Below are 20,719 nucleotides of genomic sequence, written 5' to 3'. Positions count from 1 at the left end.
ATTAATCACTTTCCTAAAAATGATGTAAATTGAATTGAAAAATAAACAAAATTTTTCTAAAGCACTCATAATATTTTATTCTGGCATCTAATATAATTTCCACAAAATATTTTGTGGTTTAGTTAATAAAAAATGGACAAGAAAAGACATATTTATTGAACAACTCCTTTGTTCTTAGAAATTTAAGGGAAGTATATAGTACATATTAAAAAATTGATCCTATCCTGAAGAGCTTGTAATTTGGTGGTTGAGAGAAGACAAGCATACCAAAAAAATTAACTATATTCAAAGCAATATATATTACAAAAAGTGTTTTTCCTTATTCTTGTTTAATACTTGATAATCTCTTCTCTAAAATGCATCTTCAATCTGTTCTTGTCTCTCTTAGTGGAGGTCACCAATTATCTTTTGCCTGAACAACCTCCTTTTAACGGGTCCCTGCCTTAAATATAATTTTTAAAATCTAAAAGTGGAAATAGAAGAGAATAAGATCCAGAAAACAATTGGTGGGGAAATCTAACCTAATTTGGGCTAAGAGAAAATAGGAAAGAATGCTATAATATTCTTTCCAATGTAACTAGAAATACACTACAAATCTGCAAGTAAGTTGTCTACTAAACAGAAAAGAAACTAGAGATAATGCAATCAGCAACAATATTCTGGGTGTTCATAGTATAAAGAAATGAACACTTCATGAGAAAAGTGATTAATGCATTACATATTAAGGAGGAACATGTAAAGAACTGATAAAATGCTGAAATATCCAAGAAAATGAGACAACTATATTAAATAAAAACTGAAGATCATAAAAATAGTATTTATGGAAATCTTTATATTTAACTAACAAGATGTTAGGAGTGAACTTAGAGAAAACAGAATCAGTTCAGCAATTCAAAAGTCAGGTTGTAAAGAATTTAGGAAGAAAGGAGCCGAGAGAAATAAGAAAATATAAAAGAACTACAGAAGATTCAAGAGGGAAAAAAGTGGGGGAGTCATGGTTCTAATTTGAAGCATAAAGAGTTCTAACATTCTTTACTTTTAAAATGTCAAGAAGAATAAGCACAGGTATTGCATTCAGTAGAAAGGACACATTTTAAACGTGGGGACCCAACTTAAAAATGATGGAAAAAAGTAACAAAAGATGGGCAAAAAAAAAGAAATTTTATTTTCAAAGTCCAGTAGTTAATGGTTAATTCATTTTTATTGAACTCTGAATCTACTACAGGTTTTTAAAAAAGAAAGGAAGTGAATAAAATACAGAATAAATCCTTTTTATATATAAAAGTTGGTTTAAATAAAAAAAATAATCTTCAATAGCTAACAAAACCTATATTATCTGCAATAATACAAACGCTGACAATGGTATTTGGTATACTGTATGCTTCAGGAAGGGATAAATTACCAGCAGGTTAAATTCTCAATGCAAGAAAGCTCCACATTAACTTTAAAAGGTAAAATATACCTTTGCTTCCCTCTTTAATTATAAACAAAGCAGATGTGAAATATAGCAATCTTAACAGTGAGAACTGATACGGTACTGTTAGAGTTTCTCTCTAAGCTTGGAGTGGAAGGAGCCGATTACATTAGGAGGATTATCTTTGCAGCTGGTCATTTATATTCAAAGGTTGAATTATTTTAATATCGAACGTGAGTTGTTATTGATTTCATAGAACACAAAAGCATTATGATAACTCAATAATTTTGTCATCTGTATCCAAAAACCAGTTATGGAGCCAATTCTCATGTAAAATATGATTACGTTTTGATCTACTGTTTCCCTAATCCAAACATGTACATAAATAAAATGACTATTATTACGACAAATTGCTGTATTTTTTTTCAGCCTCTCATGCCAATTACTTTATACAAGATTCTTGGAGAAGAAAGAGTCTAATAAATGTCTGCTAAACTTATGGCTCTAGGACTCAAATTTTAAAAGCCAGGAGAAATGACCACAAAACAACATTTGAAATAAAAGAGTAAAATAACTTAATATTCTCTGAAAAAATATAATACTTTTGATTGCATATTATTTTTCTATAACTGGACTGAGTATTATGTAAAACATAAGAGAAAAATCTATAACTTGATTTTTGACTGCTAGATGCTTATTATTTCATCAGAGAGATAAGGAATATAGAAAGCACATTGATGGGAATATAAAACAGCAAGTTAAAAATGTGGACACATATTTTCATGGACAATATATTCTAGACATAGAAAGGAGAAATAGAGAAAAAAATATTTGAAAGAATATTTCCTTAAAGAAGAAAGATTTGAGCTCATACGTCTTAAAGAATATCCAGAATTTTTAGAGATAAAGAGGGGAAGTACAATCTACGTAGAAGAAACAAAATGAGAAAAGTTTATGATGTGTAAGTTCTTAGCAGTCTGATGAAGCCTGTGTACCACTTATCAGAAAGTTTTAAAAAGTGCAAAAACAGTAAGAAAAAAGTAAAAAAAAAAAAGTATACATAGACAAAGGAATCAAATACTGTATATTAAAATGCAGTTACCGATAGTGAACAAAAAGACCACTTTTGGATGTAGTAATATGCATGCTTTTTTATTACTGTATTTGATAAAAGATTGTGCAGTAGGTCTAATGACTCCCATTACTAAAGCAATAGTGGTTTCCAAAGCCTGAACATATTATGATATTTTGACATATCAGAACAACTTTAACATGACGTGAATGTATATTACTTCAATTGGAGACACACGGTTGCTGCTAATAATTAGTGTTAACTTTCAGTGAGACATTAAAGAAAATAAAGGTAATATTTTCCCCAACAACATTCATGGACCCCTTCCATTCTATCCATGGACTCTAAGTGTCCCTCAGACTCAGTTAAGTCTCTGGAGAAGATACTGCAAAGCTATCATTCATTAAGTACCTAATGGATATGGGGCACAGTAGCACGTTCTCCAGGTTAGTGTTGCAAAATGCTATAAGGGAGACATTGTTAAAATGGGCACTGATATTTGCAAGATAAGAAAACTGAGGCTCAAGCAGTACATCTGCCTAAGATCATGTCCATAATGAATGCCACCTCAGGATTAAAGTTCAAAGTCAGATTCCATAGTCTCTGTTTTTCTCACTATGGAATCTGGCCTAGAGAATCATCAGAATGTTTTAAGTGGGCAGTTAGAAGATGAATACAGCCAGAACAGGGTTTATTCCAAGAATAGAAGACATACAATTGGAAGTGTGGGCCAGGACCAGACTTTGGAGGGTTCTGAAAGCTTGCAAAGAAAAATAAAAGTAAATGCTTTTGAAAATACAAAAAGCCTTTAGGGAGGATGATGATAAAAGTAGCATTTCAAGAAGGAAGAAAATAATCTGATGGACTGTGATTATAAGGATTACTGTAATATGCTCTCTACAGAAGATTTTGGATTAGGTCTAAAATGACACATTAGGGGCTCCTGGGTGACTTAGTTGGTTAAGTGTCTGCCTTTGGCTCAGGTCATGATCCTAGGGTCCTGGGATCGAGTTCCACGTCAGCTCGCTGCTCAGTGGGGAGTCTGCTGCTCTCTCTCCCTCTGCCCCTCCCCCTGCTCATATTCTCAAATAAATAAATAAAATCTTTAAAAAAAATTAAAAAAATAAAATGCCACATTGTACTTCAATGCCTTATTTAAACTTAGTTGAATCATTTTATTAATTCTTCAAAGGTGTTTTTGGATTATTTTCTCAAGATCTAGTCTTAAATACAGCAAGATACTCAACACAGGAAAAAACCAGAAAGGCGCTCGCTATTCTTCAATCTAGCAAAACACACATCTACTTACCAACACTTGTGCAACTTTCCCCGTCCACATCCAGCTTCCACCCTTCATAGCATGAACACTTGACTGTGTGCTTGTGCTGCTCACACACTTGACTGCACTTGAGATGATTGCTACAATAATCTATCATTTCACAAGTCTTATTGTCTTTGTTGAGCTGAAGTCCTTCAGGACAGGAACAGACAATTCCTCTTCCAGGAACAACAGAACAGTGATTGCTACAGCCTCCATTGTTCAGTGAACATTCATCTATAAAAGGAGGGGAACAGATTACAGGCATTATCAATGCTTTTGCTCAATTAAATACTAATCATTGAACTCAATTCTCTAAGGCTGGAATTAGAGCAAGGGTATTATAAATGAATAGAAAAAGCTCTCTGGATATTTTTTTTTCAGGGATTGGGGTGGGAATGATAAAATAATTCATTGAATGACCAAATATAATTCTACACGATAGGAACTGGGAATGGAAGGTTTTCATTTCTGTAAAACTTTGGAGTATACTTTGTTTTACCCCATAGAGGTAAAGTGTACTCAATGTTTCTTTCTATTATAACTGGAAAGATTATGCTGAGCCTTTTAGCTGTTGAGCAAAATCAGTTGCTAAGGCCTCCCCAAGGACATACATTGATGATCTGAAAATTTGACTTAGCTCAGTGTTTATAAACAAGCATATACCTATAATGTATCATATTTATGTATATTCTTCTACATCTATAGTCTGAGTCATGATGATAATGCAGGATGGATTAGTTTGCTCTTTACTGGCTACAGCCATTTATTTTTAAGTTAGGTAAATTATACATTTACCCTATATATTGGTTATTATGATTAATTCAATGAGGCAACAAAAGCATTGTAAATAATATACGTATAAGAAAAAAACTGACTTGTTATTTGGATTGATAAAATGAGCAACTAGTATTTATTACATGGATAATATGATTCGTTTATAAAGAAAGAAACCTTTTCTTTCATAGCCTTATAATTTACAGTTGAATTACATATATTTATTTCTGATTATATTTTATTATGAAATTATAAGGTCCATGAGTGTATACAAAATATCTGTTCTGTTTAGCAATGCATATCCAATAGCTAGCACAGTGCCTAGCATAGAATAAACAGTTAACAATAGTTGTTGAATAAAAAAAAATGTCCAAAAGCACATAGTTACCCTCAAATGGAGCCACCACTTGTCCAGTTGGGAAAATTTCAAGATGACATACTTATGCCATTGATGAAAACAGCAGATAACTGTTTTTTTTCAACCACAGTATTACCTATCCCTATCTATTCCTAGATGCATAGGAATAAGGCTAAAAGAAGCTTTGCCTTAAAAATATTTTCAAGTCGTTTTCAAAGCCTGTTTAATTAGTTGTTTTTTGAGTCATGCTAAAAGACAATGCTGTTCAATGATTGACAAATTGCAGTAATATTTACTTATATACCTCAAATATTTCCTGTTGTCTATGAAAATTTATCTAGTTCAAAAATTGAGCTTAAGTATGACACTTTAAAAATATTTTCTGTATTTTTTAAAGTTCTATGTGGGTCAACTTTTCTTCATACTATTTGTCACCAGAAAAGAAGTTACAATAATAAGAAAAGGAAAATGATTATATTAACTATTCTCTGTAAGAATTCAGGTTTGGTATTATTTTAGAAGAAAAAAAATAGATTCATTTAGCTCTTCCAAATATGTTTGTTCACCCATATCGTAATCATTTCAAAACAATAGTCATTTTAAAGTATTTGCCCATTTCAGTTCAATTGACATTCTTTTTCAAGAGAATTACTCTAAAGAAATATCATCATACCCAACAGGTGAAAAAGAAAATGTTGCAGTTCTTTTAGCTTATTTCAAATATGATTGTTCTCACAGTACTGAAGTGTCTCTTGCTGACACTATCAGTGGAATGAAGTCATAGATTTTTAAAAAATAAAACTTACATTGATATCTAAAACTGAACATATAAATGTAATGCCAATATTTGTGTGGCTAGTCCTTTGTTAATTTCTCCTTAACCCTAAACCTATCATTATATCCTGCAATTTTCTTTTCTTTTTTTTTTTTAATTTTACTTATTTATTTGAGAGAGAGACAGAGAGAGAGAGAGAGAGAGCAGAAGCAGGGGGAGAGGCAGGCAGAGGGAAAGGGAGAAGCAGGTTCCCAGCGGTGCAGGGAGCCCGATGCAGGACTCGATCGCAGGACCCTGGGATCATGATCTGAGCTGAAGGCATATGCTTAACCGACTGAGCCACCCAAGTGCCCCAATCCTGCAACTTTCTTTTAAATTTTTTATTACCTAACAAAGAATTTCTCATTGATGAAGCTCTAGTCAGGTTCCTCAGAGACTTCTGTTCAACTAGTCCTCAACATTGGCTTATAAAAATTGCAGACCCATACCCCTAGTATAAATAATTTCAATCTTCACCCCCTTTCCCAATCATACGCCTCCCACCACCCAAAAAGAGATTCCAACAAACACTAGCATAGTTTCTAACCGCTTAGGACAGCCTTCCTGGTACGACTCCAGCCCTGTTTTAAGTGGCTGCTTGAGAAAGCTCTATGCTGGTAGGAGAATTTACTGTTTGTTCCAGCCAAAACCTGGTGATAGACAGACAGGCCCTGGAACCCCATCTTAGAACAGTTAGAAAGCTTGCAATTATAAATCTTTTCTCTGCACCTTGAAGATGTAAATCTTCTACCACTCAGAACTGTCTTCTCAAGGACTTGAGAAATATCTTTTTGAAATGCAAACATTCCGGAAGATAACTCACTCTTGCTCACAGCCCTGTGGGTGCTTTGTTTTGACTTGCACCACTGTCTCAAGTCAAAGATATGAGAAATTTGTTTCTCCTCTGGGATAAGCACCAATTAACAAGCCCAGATTGCCCAGTCACATGGACCAACCCCCTTACCACCCCTTGGTGCCTTTCCTTTAGCATACTCCAGGCTTCAAAATGCTTCTAGTCTTTTGTTTCAGTGAATTTGATTTCAGTTCACATGAAATATTCTTCTCTATTGCGATAATTAATACTGAATAAAATCAATCCTTACCACTTCAACTGGAGTCCAACTTTGCTTATCTTTGATATACACTTATAGCAAGGTTTAACAGTTAACTCTATTCTTGAATGACTCAAGATTTTTCTCATTTGTTTCTTAAACAATACCCGTTTCTTAAAGTATATCCGTTTCCCCTTGAAATCATTTGAAAATCCCCCTGAGAAAATAATCCCTTCACTAGGATTAGGAGACTTATTTCATTCAGGGCTCCTTTTCTGATTTTTGTTTGTTTTGGTTTTGATTTTGCTTTATAGGTCAGATTTATCTGGAGAAAACAACATAAGAAACTCTTCACCACCCAAAGGGTATGATTTTTCCATGTCAGGACATTTCCCAAGTATTAAGTCCACAGATGACAAATCATTTTCATACAAGATATTTTTATACAAATCTTACATGTATTGAGGAACAGGACATGAATCAATCCCTGTTTCCTTTTTAACAGGGGACGGTATAGGAGGGAGCATTAAAAAAAATAAAACAGCTTTTTTGAATACAACTATTTGGAAGGAGTAGACATGAAGAGGGCAAAACCTACATTTTCATCATATACAGCAAATGGTTTAAAAAAAAACAAACAAAAACTCTTTCAACTTTGGGAATCTCTCTCGAAAAAGCACTTCCTAGTTACTAGCCAACCCATGCCAATTATTTAAAGTTAATTCACTTGCTATATCTTTTATGTCCACTGGGCAAATGATTCATTATGCCCACTGCTGCAGGACTCATAAACCAATACCCCTGCCTAGCTCGACAGGATCTAACCTATCACTGATGGGCAAGGACCTTGAAAATGAGAGACCAAAACCAAAACAAACGAAAATCTTTCCAAGGACCTTGAAAATAAGAGACCTCTATGGGTACCAATATTGCCTATAAGGATGCCATCTACTGAACTACAGTACAAAGGTACACACAAAAGCAAATAAGAAAAGGAGAACCATAGAAGGTAATTCAATCCTTGACCAGTATTTGTTCTTGATTTTCATTTCCCTAACTTTCCTTCAACTTCACCTCACGAAGGGGACAGTATAGGACTTCAATATGCCATAGTGCTGTAAGCAGGACAGAATTGTCTTTTTATCTTCTCTGGCATGACCACATCTAGCTTTATTGTAACCTCTTTCACACCTGTAATTCTTTGAAATGTTTGAGCAAGGTTCCTAAGCTGATGAATACAGTGGCTTGATAGTAAAAAGCGATTTTCAGTCTTGAGGTAAACAAAGAAATAAATTCAGAAGAAATCCCCTTTGCTCTTTATTTTACTAATTCAGAGAGCTGAGGATAGGAAAATAAAACTGTGTTTTCATAACAATATTTTCATTTTTCTTAATGATTGTATTTTGTCTTCCTTGCCTTCATTTAACCTGAAGGTTGAGAAAGGGTAGAAAAGCACTAATTTCGTTCAATACCTGTAGTACAACTGGCATTATTACCATGATTTCTGGATCAATATTATCGTTTCCATTTTTGTGATGAGGAATCTGACATTTCAAGAAACTAAGTTACCTGCCTAGGTGACTTAACTGAAGTAATTGAAGAACAGAATTTAAACTTGTCAAAATCTCGATTTTTTTCTATATTTACACATTTTCAATTTTAAGAGTATTGATAGTTTCCTTCTTTCAGAATTGCTCTTACAACCTTCATGAGCAATCATCACATATTGTAATGCAAGAGATATTTCCATCCACCAATCTACTCCATAAGGGAGAATAAGCGGGGAGAAAAAGAAGTAAATACAGAGAAACTAAGTATGTTACTTTGTATTTGTTGTTTAATTTTAGGATTTTTGGGGGGATGGGAGTTGAATCTTTTTGCTTAAATTTTAGCATCACAGGGGCACCTGGGTGGCTCAGTCATTTAAGCATCTGACTCTTGATTTCAGCTCAGGGTCATGAGATCCAGCCCTGCGTCCAGCTCTGTGCTGACAGGGGAGTCTGCTTGAGATTCTCTCTTTGCCTCTCCTTCTACCCTTCCCCCTGTTCTCTTTCTCTCTCTTTCTCACTCCCTCTAAAAATAAATAAGTCTTTAAAAATAAATAAATAAATAAATAAATTTTAGCATCACTGAATGAAGACTGTTGCAGTTACTGTTTCAAGGTTGTTTTATAGAATCACAGACTCTTTGGAAGAAAGGACATTTATTACATAAATTTAAAACATAATAACAGTTTTTTTTTAATCACTCAGCATTCTATTAGTGCTCAATTCAGATCAAAATATGGTAACTTTAGGCTTAAATGTAGTTGTCTTTTCTATTTTCAATTAGGTAGCTTCATCATTTCCTAAAGTCATTTTCTCAGTCCCTAGTCACCTCATTATTATTCTTATCATTCTGTAAACCCTTCCTCATTACTCTATTGATATCACCTTCAGTATTATCTAGAAAACATATTTTGAAAATCTCCTTGCTAAATGCTTGATCTCCCCACAGAAAAGGAAATGTAATTTTCTTTATATGTTCTGGTTGGCATAAAAAGACAACTAGTCAAAAGTGATTTCAAAGCTCAAAAGCTACCAGACTGAAATCATCATTTTAACTAGATACAGCATGCCAAAGAAAGCTATTGTAAGAGGACCAAAAACTTCAGAGAAAATTATATAAACCTGAATAATATTCAGTTGGTTTTATTATTCAATCTCTTCCTTTCCTTTCCTCTTTTTTAAAAATACTTCTATTATAATGATTGGAAGGTATGATAAAATCCACTGGATGGTAGTAAACTCCATCCCATAGGTCCAGAGTGAGAAGGTTCTCTTGTTTTGAATGACTCACTGATGAAAAAATAATCAGTTTAATTGTGGAAACAGCATTAAGCATCCAGAGATCTAAATGATGAGCACAATTATACAGTTAAGTCAGTTGGCTGTAGTCCAGCCTTTTCTGCTTTGTTTTCAGAAAATTTGGATCATCTTTTAAAAACTTTTAATAAGCTTACAGTCCCTGAAAAATGGAGATAGGTTTCAATGCTAAACATTACATTTAAAGGAAATAAATGGAAGGAACGCATGTTACTCTAAGTATCAGCAAGGGGACTAAACGTCTCTAGTCTCCAGAGAGAAGCAAATCAATGAAACATGCAATACCACAGAGATCGCCTTCATCAGACCCATCCGGACAGTCCCTTCTCCCATTGCAGAGTTTCTCTGGCTGCAGGCAGGCTGAAGTGTCATTAGCACAAGGGTACTTGGGTGGTCCACATAAAAAACTGTCACAGTCATCTTCATCTGACTGATCTTCACAATCGATATCTCCATCACATATCCATGCTTTGTTGATGCATCTCCCTTAAGTAAACAGAAACATCACCCATTTGATTGTTGTAATTAAGTCACTGTCCTAATGGATAGTCACTACCATCTTCAGTCAGAGGCAGAACTATGTGCTATTAGCAAGAAATTTATTTGCTGATAGTCTGACAGTTTATTTTCATGACAGTATTTGAGTAGCTCTCGCCCTCCTTGTTAATGATCTTAGAGTTAAAGCCTTAATATTTTCCTCGGTTTCAAGTTAGTGTCTGTGGACTAATTGAAAGTTTCATTATGATACCTTTAAAACAAACCTCAAACAAACATTTGTATATAAGTCCCTTTTAGAGACCTAAATTCAGGTAAATGTTATCAGTGTCTTTTGCAGCCCTAAATTTAAGCAAACGATTTATTTCACAGGAGAAAATGTCCATCTGTCTACATTTATAACCCCAAGACCTCAACTCTTCCTCACACCTAGACATGTATATTCCCCTTCATAAAATAATATAAAATGTTATTAAACATCTTGGTAGCTAAGGGATACACAGACAGAAATTATGGAAATATGTTTTTCTTTATTGACTTTGAAAGGACAAAAATGATTATTTAGCCAGCAGTTTTCAAAAGTAATAATGTGAAATGCAGAGAAAGCAATGGCCACTGTCTTCGTCAATCTTTTTTTCACTCTAAATTGTTCCTCCTTTCCAGAATGGTTACATTTTTCTTCGAATTAATTATCTTTTCTGGATTATGCAATGTTAATGTGTAATGTGAATAAAAAATGGACTTGAAGATAAATACTGGTTATTAGCTGACTGTATACCAACAACTCATAAAAGGGGTAGGGCAAATGAAAGGGAAAAGAAAAATACTATATTGTACATGTCATAGAGTATATATTCAGATGTCTATGTCAACCTTAAAGGTTACTAAATTTTTAAATAATTAAAATATTGGTGAGGGACGCCTGGGTGGTTCAGTCAGTTAAGCGTCTGCCTTCTGCTCAGGTCATGATCCTAGGATGCTGGGAATGAGTCCCGCATCGGGCTCCCTGCTCAGCGGGAAGCCTGCTTCTCCCCTTGCCTGCCGCTCCCCCTGTTTGTGCTCTCCCTCTCTCTCTCTCTGGCAAATAAATGAATAAAATCTTTAAAAAAAATAAAAATAAAAATAAATGAAATATTGGAGAAAGGATGTTTCACTTGCAGAAATACGTAAATAATTTTCCATACTATTAAGTCAAATAAGAAAAAAAAGCAGAAATGATCAGTTCCATAGTTAATATATATGCATTTCATAATCAACATTAATTATTGATGAAAACACTCTTAAAATAAGAAATGATGGATACTTCACTAATCAATTTGATATAAATGGAGAAACATTATAAATTTTTGCTTTACATCATAAATAAAATTAACAGTGTTATTATTTATATTGTTCTGGAGATACTATCTAATATAATTAGATAACAGAAATAAATGAGGTATAAAATTAGAAAAGTATCAGTACATGCAAGTTAATATAATCATATAATCATAAAATCAATAAAAACTAATAAAGAAGCATAAAAAACTAAGAATTCAAAAAATAGATAGCTAGTTTCAAAAATTACACAGAAATCTGTAGGTTTTATATCTCAACAGACTATAGTAGAAGATGGATTTAAAAATCTACCATAAAACAAAGTATTTAAGTTAAACTACACAAGAACTGTATAGAATTTATATGAAGAAAATGTAAAAGTCTACCAACAAACCCAAAAGAAGTCTTGGATAAAGATATGGGTTGGTCTGAAAGAAGATTTATAGCTGTAAAATATTTTCCCTCAAATTAATCCTAATAAAATAATAACAATATTATTACAATCCTATAAGCTTATCCTAAATTTAAGAAAATGAAAATGCAAATAACATTTGGAGTCTTCAAAAAAAGAGAAGAAAATTGATGAGTAGGAATTGTAAATGCCAACTATTCAGAAGTATTTTAAAGTAACAGTAGTCAAAATATTTTTAAAAGAATAACAATCAACATATCAACAATTGAATAGAATATTAGCCCGGTGATGGGTATTAAGAAGGGCACGTATTGCATGGAGCACTGAGTGTTATACGAAAACAATTAATCATGGAACACTACATCAAAAACTAATGATGTACTGTATGGTGACTAAAATAACATAATAAAATTAAATTAAATTAAAAAAAGAATACAGATAACAAATACCCAAAAATTGGCGGTTCAAAATAGTAAAGATAATGGAATTACAAAATTGGTGATGTTAGGAACACTGCTTAGACATTTGGAGGGAAAAAAAAAAAAGCTGAATCTTGATGCTTACACTAAAATATATTCTAAGTAGATCAAAAAGTAATCATTTTAAAATAACAATAATTGCACACACATTCTAGAATAAAATAGGTATGAAAACAAAACTACAAAAACTTTAAATGTTCATTACACAAATCCAGAAAACATAAAGGACAAATTTATAAGCTTAATTTCATAAATATTTTTAATTCCACATTGCAACAATATAATCCATCTATAAATTCAACACAAAGTTGGTGAACCAGAAAAAATTTTATTATTTTTGAAAAAAGGGCTTTTTTTCTTTAAAATATAAAAGGCTCTTACAAATAAATAAAATAAAGATCAATAAACCAATATAATCACAAAATTCACAATGAATCAATAATGACTTACAAATGTACAATGATCAAAAATATCTTTTAATGAAAAACTAAGCTAAAACAGCAATTTGATACCATTTTTTCCTCTATAAGATTGGTTCAATCTATCAGATTGATTTAGATTAAAAAATTGGATAATACAAGGATAGATTTGACAAAGTTGTGTGCAACATCCCCAATGTTGAGGGGGCTACAAATTGGAATAATCTGTCTAGGGCAATGTTATGAAATCTAGCAAATAAAAAATGCATCAATTCTTCTTCACCAGAGTTCTAATTTTAGATTTTTTCTCATTAACAGGTTTGCCCAAATGCACACGGATGCAATACAAAGACATGTGTTGCTGTTTTGTATATATTAGCCAAAGACTGATAACAGTTTAATCATTATTGCAAGACTGGTGACATCAATTACAATGCATCCATGCACTGAAATTACACACTTGAGTGAGAAAGAATGAGATAATTCTGCATAAGGTAATATAACACAATCTCCAAAACATATCAATAAAAAAGGCACAAAACCAAGTATATGGTAGGTTTTCTTATATGTTAGAAGATATTTATGTGATTACCAATATCTAGAACTATAATTCCATACACAAAGCAATATAGGTATATGGACAGGTTTGTCTCTGCATGAATTCTTTCTGGGAGGCTACATAAGAAATAGCTAACAGTGATTGCCTCTGGTGAGGAAGACTTGAAGTGCTGGAAAACTAGAGTAGGAAAGGAGAATTTTTCACTGAATCCAGTTGTGCTATTTATTTTCCTTCTACCATATTTCTACATGGCTTCCTCCTCCCAAAAATAGCTCATTTTTAAAATGACGATGATATGTATACACGTGTGCCATAAAGTGTGATAGTTTCTACAGATGCATGATGAAAATTCTATGTTGAGGTGACTCTGTGACTTACACTTCCCTAGGAACTTTAGGAAATATAAGAAAGTCCTAAAACCCATTCCCTGTCACCAAAGAGTTTATAATCTAGTTAACAAGACAAAGTCAATGCATAACATACAGTTTTAGTCTAAATTATGGCATTCTGCACTTAAGTAATAAATTGTAGGGAGTCATCTGCAAATATAATAGAATGAAAGGAGAATTCAAGAGTAATAGAGTACTTTCTATTTTTGTTTGGTAAATCAAGATGTGATTTCCTTTTCTTCCTTCCTTCCTTCCTTCCTTCCTTCCTTCCTTCCTTCCTTCCTTCCTTCCTTCCTCCCTCCCTCCCTCCCTCCCTTCCTTCTTTCTTTTTTTCAGATATCACTAATTTACCATGACATGCTTAGTTGCTGACTCCAGAATAATCTTAGTATTGTTTCAACAAACCTGTCCATAAACCACTATCAAGATTTCAGAGTCCGAAGAGCAGTAAAACCTATTTTCTATCCCTGACGTAAATGCTGCCTGGAAAACGTAAAGGAAAATCGTATTCAAATGACTAGTGATTGTAACTCAAGACTATGTTACCAGAGATATGAATAAACATCTTAGATAAAATTTACAAGTTTAAATAGCTCTCTCCTCTCTGATTTTCAGGGGATGTTTGAAATGTAACTGCTCCTCCCTTTCTTATTTGTTTGGTTTTAATTCTTGCAAAAATGTGGATTAAAAGGGCATACCAGGTATAAGTTTAAATTTCTAATTCATGACAATTAATTTGGGAAAACCTAAAAGCAAATGATCATAGTAAGTAGGGCTAAAGAGTGTTGATTTTTACTTGATTCATATTAAGACATTTCCTTACATAGCCAAGTCATTGGATGTAATATTTTGAAAGAATAAATATTACAAATTTCCTTGTTTAATCTCCCTCTTCTATATATAAGAAACTTGAGACTTAGGGCAAATTTGTATTATGAAAATGAAATAAAGATTAATAATATTAAACTGTGTTATAGAAAATATAAATATCCAATATCTAAAAAAAACCAAAATCTTTAGAAATAATTTTTAAATGTTCACATTTAAGTTCAAATAACCAAGTCAATTACTTTGTCTTTACTAATTACACTTTAAAACTACATGCTGAAAATAGGTGTTTATTATCAAGTTGAGTTTTTACATGATCTTTTCTGATCTATTTATAATGATGTTTTCTATCGATATATGTGCCAGAATATTTTGGAAACTGCAGTTTTGCCCTTTAGGCAAAGAGAATAGGAATGGCCAAGTAACAAAACAGCAACAACAAACAGAGATAATAATCAGTATGTTGGTATCATGACAACTAGTGAAATCACACATATATGCAAACATAAACACACACACACACACACACTCAGGACATTATAAGGACTATTTTTATTTGTGTTACCTTGAAATATATAGTTTAGGATAAAAGCCAGTACAAAGTCAACAGCTATAGGGACCTAAGAGTTTCTGGAATCATTAGAAATCGTACTGCTTTACCAAAATAAATTTATATGATTAATTCTAGAGTTACTCTCTCTCTGTTAAATTATTTTGGCCATTTTAAAAAATAGATTTATCATTTTGTAAACTGCTTGACTCATTTTTATCTTAATAAAAGACATCATATGTTATAACAGGATAATCTTGGTTCTGGGATGTGATTGGCAGTTAATATTAAGAATATGAGTATGGGTGTGTCTGGGTGGCTCAGTTGGTTGGGTATCCAACTCTTGATTGACTCGGGTCATGATCTCAGGTCCTGGGATTGAGCCCTGTGTCAGGCTTTGTGCTCAGCAGGAAGTCTGCTTGAGGATTTCTTTCCCTCTCTCCCTCCCCCGCTTGCACTCTCTCTCTTTCTCGAGTAAATAAATAAATCTTAAAAAAAAAAAAAGAATATGAGTATGTAAAGAAGTGAATCTTTGAGAAAATCCAAATGGGTTTACTCAATATAAGCATAATGTCTTTTTAAATTTCAATCTTTTAAAAAAAATTTATACTACTGAACTTTAATACTACATACATATTTATTTCTCTAACAATGTTGGCTTCAATTCAACTCAGCAATTATTTATTGAGTATAATGTGTTTGCCTAGCTACTGAAAAATGTAGAAAGATGGGAAATACAAATTTCTGATGTTGTGGAGCAATAAGTCTAGTAGTGACAAATGTTCTACACTGAACATATATATATATAAAAAGATTAAGATAAAAGCCATATAACATATGGAAGTGTAAAAAAAATCATATAGATAGCTGACTAAAGTATACAGTCTTAATATATGCTTTGCAAAACAAAAGGCAAGTAAAGCAGAAAAAGAGATAATTTAATAGCATGCTGATTACTCTTGCTACTCAATAGGAATGTGTCAGGGCATTGATGGTTGAAGTAAATCAACTCTAATTTGGTCTTCTCTCCATTTCTGAGTGAATTCACTATAAAATTCCATTTTGCATTTGTATTCCTTATTTTATGCTAAACAGTATTTTCTTAATAGCATAGCTATATGTACAAATTTTCATCAGAACTCTATACACAGAACCATGTATATTGAGTTTAATGGATGATTTTCAGTGGCCATTTTGAACACATGGGGTTTTAGTGTTATTTGCTGAATCTAATCCACACATAACATGCAACTCCTCTGTAAAGTCATAAAGTCAGGAAAGGGTGGGATTTGCCCCAGAAGCAATAATAAGGCAGTTTGAAGTCACAGTTCATGAAATGTTGACTGCTAATTCATGAGGTGTCTCTTAATCTTAAACAATAGAGAACCATTGAAAGATTTTGAGAAAGTATGTGCTCAGGTTGCAGTTTATGAGGTAAGAGGGAGCCAAAGCTATGTGTAGAATGGATTGAAGTCAATTATTGTCAGAGGAAAACACAGTGGACCACACAGTGGTTGAAGGACAGATAATGTAGGTTTACCATATGCTGTGCTCTGTGAGTGGAAAGAGCAAAATAGGTGATGGTACAGAAATTGTAGACATAACATCAGTAGGACGTAAAAATGATGACAAGTTAGGATGTCAAAAGGCACTTTCTGCTTTAAATCCAAATGTTTAGGGGATTGAAAATGTTTCTAACATAAATAGAGAAATGTGGAAAAATTTCTGGCTTCAGAAAAAAAGTGGGATGTTCAGCATAACATTGGAAAAAAAATGAGTTTGAAGTATGGGGTGAATTCCAGTACAGATTTGGGAGATGTTTACCTGGAAGTGATGATTGAAATTTCGGGAACAGAAGAGATTGCTATGGATACCTTGCAGAAAGACGAGAAGGAGCAAAACAAATTAAGAGAAAAATCTACACAATGTCTGAAACACATGCATTCAACAAGATTTTTTGTTTGTTTTGTTTTTGTTTTTTACCTTAATGTAAGGGGCAGGCAATGAGAAGTGAAATTTAAAAAAAAAAAAAAGGAATCTAAATGGTAAATGAATAGAAAACAATCCATATGGGAGCTCATAAGAAAAGGTTTCAAAGAGAGGACATGTATTGCAGAGAAAGGTCAAATCTTACAGAGAAAGAAGTCAAAATGCAGTATTAATAGTCAAAGTTATCATTCATCAAGCTCATATTGTGTTCTAGGCACTGACTGCATGTTCTATTTACGATGATGATGATATCATTATCAACATCATCATTATCTCTATTTTACAGATTAGAAAACTGAAAGTTAGAGAGGTTTGGTAATTTATCTGAACTCACATAGTTATTATCCCTGGTAACCACTGAAACAGCAATTTCCATCAAAGGTAGAGATAGGGTGTTAGATTGCAAAAGGTGAAAGAATGAATGAGTGAAAGAAAGACATCTAGATGCACTACACAAGATTATTTGATGAAGGGAAGGAGGAAGACAGAAAAAAATTAATAAATTCAAAAAAATGCTTTTGAGGTTATTGGACTAGATATTTTATAGAGAGGAAGAAAAGTTAATGTGGAGAAAAGAATTGAAAGCATAAGCAAGAAAAGTGACTAAGGTACCATAGGAAGTAAGAGGTCATAGGATCAATATCTAAAGAAAAGCCTTTCTGGGCAAAAATACTTTCTTCTTCAGTTCAAGATTGAAGAGAACAGAGATAGCCTACAGCAAATGTTTAAAACTGCCATAGGAAGAAATCAAAAGAGAAATATATAAGTCTAATAAGCAATATACTAAGTACTATATTAGTTTCACAACACATAGACAATGGAGTGCTCGCCACATTATTTTCATCAGAAATAAGTAAAACTATTCCATAGGGTTGGTTATGGGGGGGTCAGTGCTGTATTTAGAAATTCTTCATAAACAGTTCATCATATAATTCCAACAAAATCACTATTCTACTGTAGGAAATTTTTGGTTCTAATTATTCCAGATTGCCTTTAAACAATGATTAAATTCATCATTTCACTTTGTATTTATTGATACAACAATGGGGAAGGAAAACAAAACAATGTAATCACAGAAAAGAGTAACACTTTGCAGTTCACAGAAGCCCACAGAGAATTTTCATTACACAGAGCAAGCTGTTTGCTAAGCCAATGTCAGAGTTAAATCCCCATGTGTGGCAGTTGTTAGTTTTGTTACCTCTTTTGCTAAAGAGCATTTAATCCTTAATTCTTAACCTTACACTGGGACCTGACTTGAAAATGTATGTTGCTTTCCAATGGAATCTTGAGTGAAAATTATATGGGTCAGCCTCAATCTACCATCACTTTTGGAAAAACAGTCAATCATAAGAATGGACTGTACAAGTATGACAATGTCTCACTCTTCTTCCCTAGTCATCCATTCCCCCTATTCAGAGACAAACATTGATAACAAGTTCTTGTGAATTCTCTAGAAATATGTTTTTATTATAAAATACTTTTATAAAAAAGTGTTATATACTATGCTCCCTATTGTTTTCCTTCACTTTCTACTCAACACTTAATCACAAGAAACGTCCATGCAGTGATCTCCAATCTTTAAAGTTGCTGCAAGGTATTTTACTGTATGGATATACCATAATGTTCCCACTAAGTGCACTATTTTGGCCTATTTAGGTTGTTTGTAACATTTAGCTATTAAAAACAATTTAGCAATGAATAGCAATATCAAAGATGTTCAACATCATATGTCATTAAGGAAATGTAAATTAAAACAACGAGATATCACCTCACACCTATTAGAATGATGAAAAACCAAAACACTGATACAACAAATGCTGATGAGGATATGGAGAAATAAGAACTCCTCATTCATTGCTGGTGGGAATGCAAAATTGTTCGGCCACTCAGGAAGACAGTACGGCAGTTTCTTAAAAAATTAAACACATTTTTACCATATGATTCAGCAATTGTGCTCTGTGGTATTTACTTAAATGAGTTGAAAACTTGTGTCTACACAAAAACCTATACACAGATATTTATAGCAGATGTTTATATCATAATTGCCAAAACTTGGAAGCAACCAAGATATCTTTCAGTAGATGAATGGATAAAAAAAAAAAAAAGTGGTACATCCAGACAATGGGATATTATTCATTGCGAAAAAGAAATGAGCTCTCAAGTCACGAAAGAACATGGAGGGAAATTAAATGCATATTGCTAAGTGAAAGAAGAAGCCAGTCTGAAAAGGTTACATACTAATGATTCCAACTATATCATATCTGGAAACAGCAAAACTAGAGACAGTAAAAACGTTAATGGTGTCCAGGGGTTGGGGATATGAATAGGCAGAGCACAGAGGATTTTTAGGGCAGTGAAACCACTCTGTACGATACTATGGTGCCACATGGCAAATCATCACACATTTGTCCAAATCCATAGTTTGTACAACACCAAGAAGTAAATTCTAATGTAAACTACGAACTTTGGGTGATGTGTCAAAGTAGGAATGCAAGTTCATCAACTGTAATAAATCATTCTGTTGTGGGATGCTGTTAGTAAAGGAAGTTGTGTGTGTGTAGGGGTAACGGGGTACATGGGAATTCTGTTCTTCCCTCTCACTTTTATTATGAACCTAAAACTGTTCTAAAACTTCAGTCTACTAAAAAAAAAAAGGCTTTCACAGAAATTTAATTGTGCAGTATATCCCATGTCATTCAGTTCTAAATATTTAAATATATATATCTCTCTATATATATCTCTATATATTAGGGTTTCTTTATTAATCTGTTGATTAGTTTGAAGTATGATTTTAGTTTTCAAATTCATGGTCTTCTAATCTTTTTTTAAAGATTTTATTTCTTTATTTGAGAGAGAGAGAGAGAGAGAGAGGAGCAGGGGGAGGGGCAGAGGAAGAGGGAGAAATAGATTCTGCACTGAGCAGGGAGCCTGATGCGGGGCTCGATCCCAGGACCCTGGGATCATGACCTGAGCCAAAGGCAGACATTTAACCAACTAAGCCACCCAGGTGCCCTGGCTTTCTAATCTTTTTGATGCTGAATTCTAATTTGACTTTTGTGTATGGAGAATGCTTTCTGTAGATTGTCAATTATTTGTGGTACAGGTAAGGGTATCTATATACTTACTGACTTAAGTTTATTGAATGCATTATTCAAATCTTTAAAAAATATAATTTAAATGAGTATCTTTGTACACATCACCCTTCCAATGCATTAAGTATATTTGTAGGATAAAGTCTTAGAGGTGGAATTGTGAAAGTGTATTTATGTTTTAAACATAGATACATATTGCTAAATGGCCCTCCTTATAGGTTCATCAATATTTACTGACATCAGTGTCTGCTTCATCTACTCTCACCAACATAGGGTATTATTGGTTTTGTTAATAATCACCAATCTGATTTTGAAAAAAAAAAAAAAAATGCAGGGACGCCTGGGTGGCTCAGTTGGTTAAGCGTCTGTCTTCAGCTCAGGTCCTGATCCCAGGGTTCCTTGCTCAGCAGGGAGCCTGCTTTTCCCTCTGCCTGCCGCTCTCTCTCTCTCTCTCTGACAAAATAAATAAATAAAATCTTGAAAAAAAAAAGGAAAGAAAAAAATGCAATCCTACTAAAGAC

General features: G+C 33.1%; 1 protein-coding gene across 1 annotated transcript in view; it reads right to left on the bottom strand.

Moving 5' to 3' along the window:
• The window catches only part of LRP1B (LDL receptor related protein 1B), a 1,719,891-nt gene that overhangs the window by 596,078 nt on the left and 1,103,094 nt on the right, over window positions 1–20,719 (bottom strand). The window contains exons 19-20 of the mRNA XM_081815486.1: window positions 9,955–10,155; window positions 3,796–4,041 (exon numbers count right to left, since the gene is read on the bottom strand). Coding sequence (XP_081671612.1) covers window positions 3,796–4,041; window positions 9,955–10,155 — 447 coding nt within the window. The remainder of the gene's footprint in view (window positions 1–3,795; window positions 4,042–9,954; window positions 10,156–20,719) is intronic.

Source organism: Leptonychotes weddellii, chromosome 3 (assembly GCF_054177405.1).
Source record: "Leptonychotes weddellii isolate Sample4059 chromosome 3, ASM5417740v2, whole genome shotgun sequence".
NCBI lineage: Eukaryota > Metazoa > Chordata > Mammalia > Carnivora > Phocidae > Leptonychotes > Leptonychotes weddellii.
The sequence above is the reverse complement of the archived record's forward strand: the minus strand, read 5'-3'. Positions and strand labels throughout refer to the sequence as shown.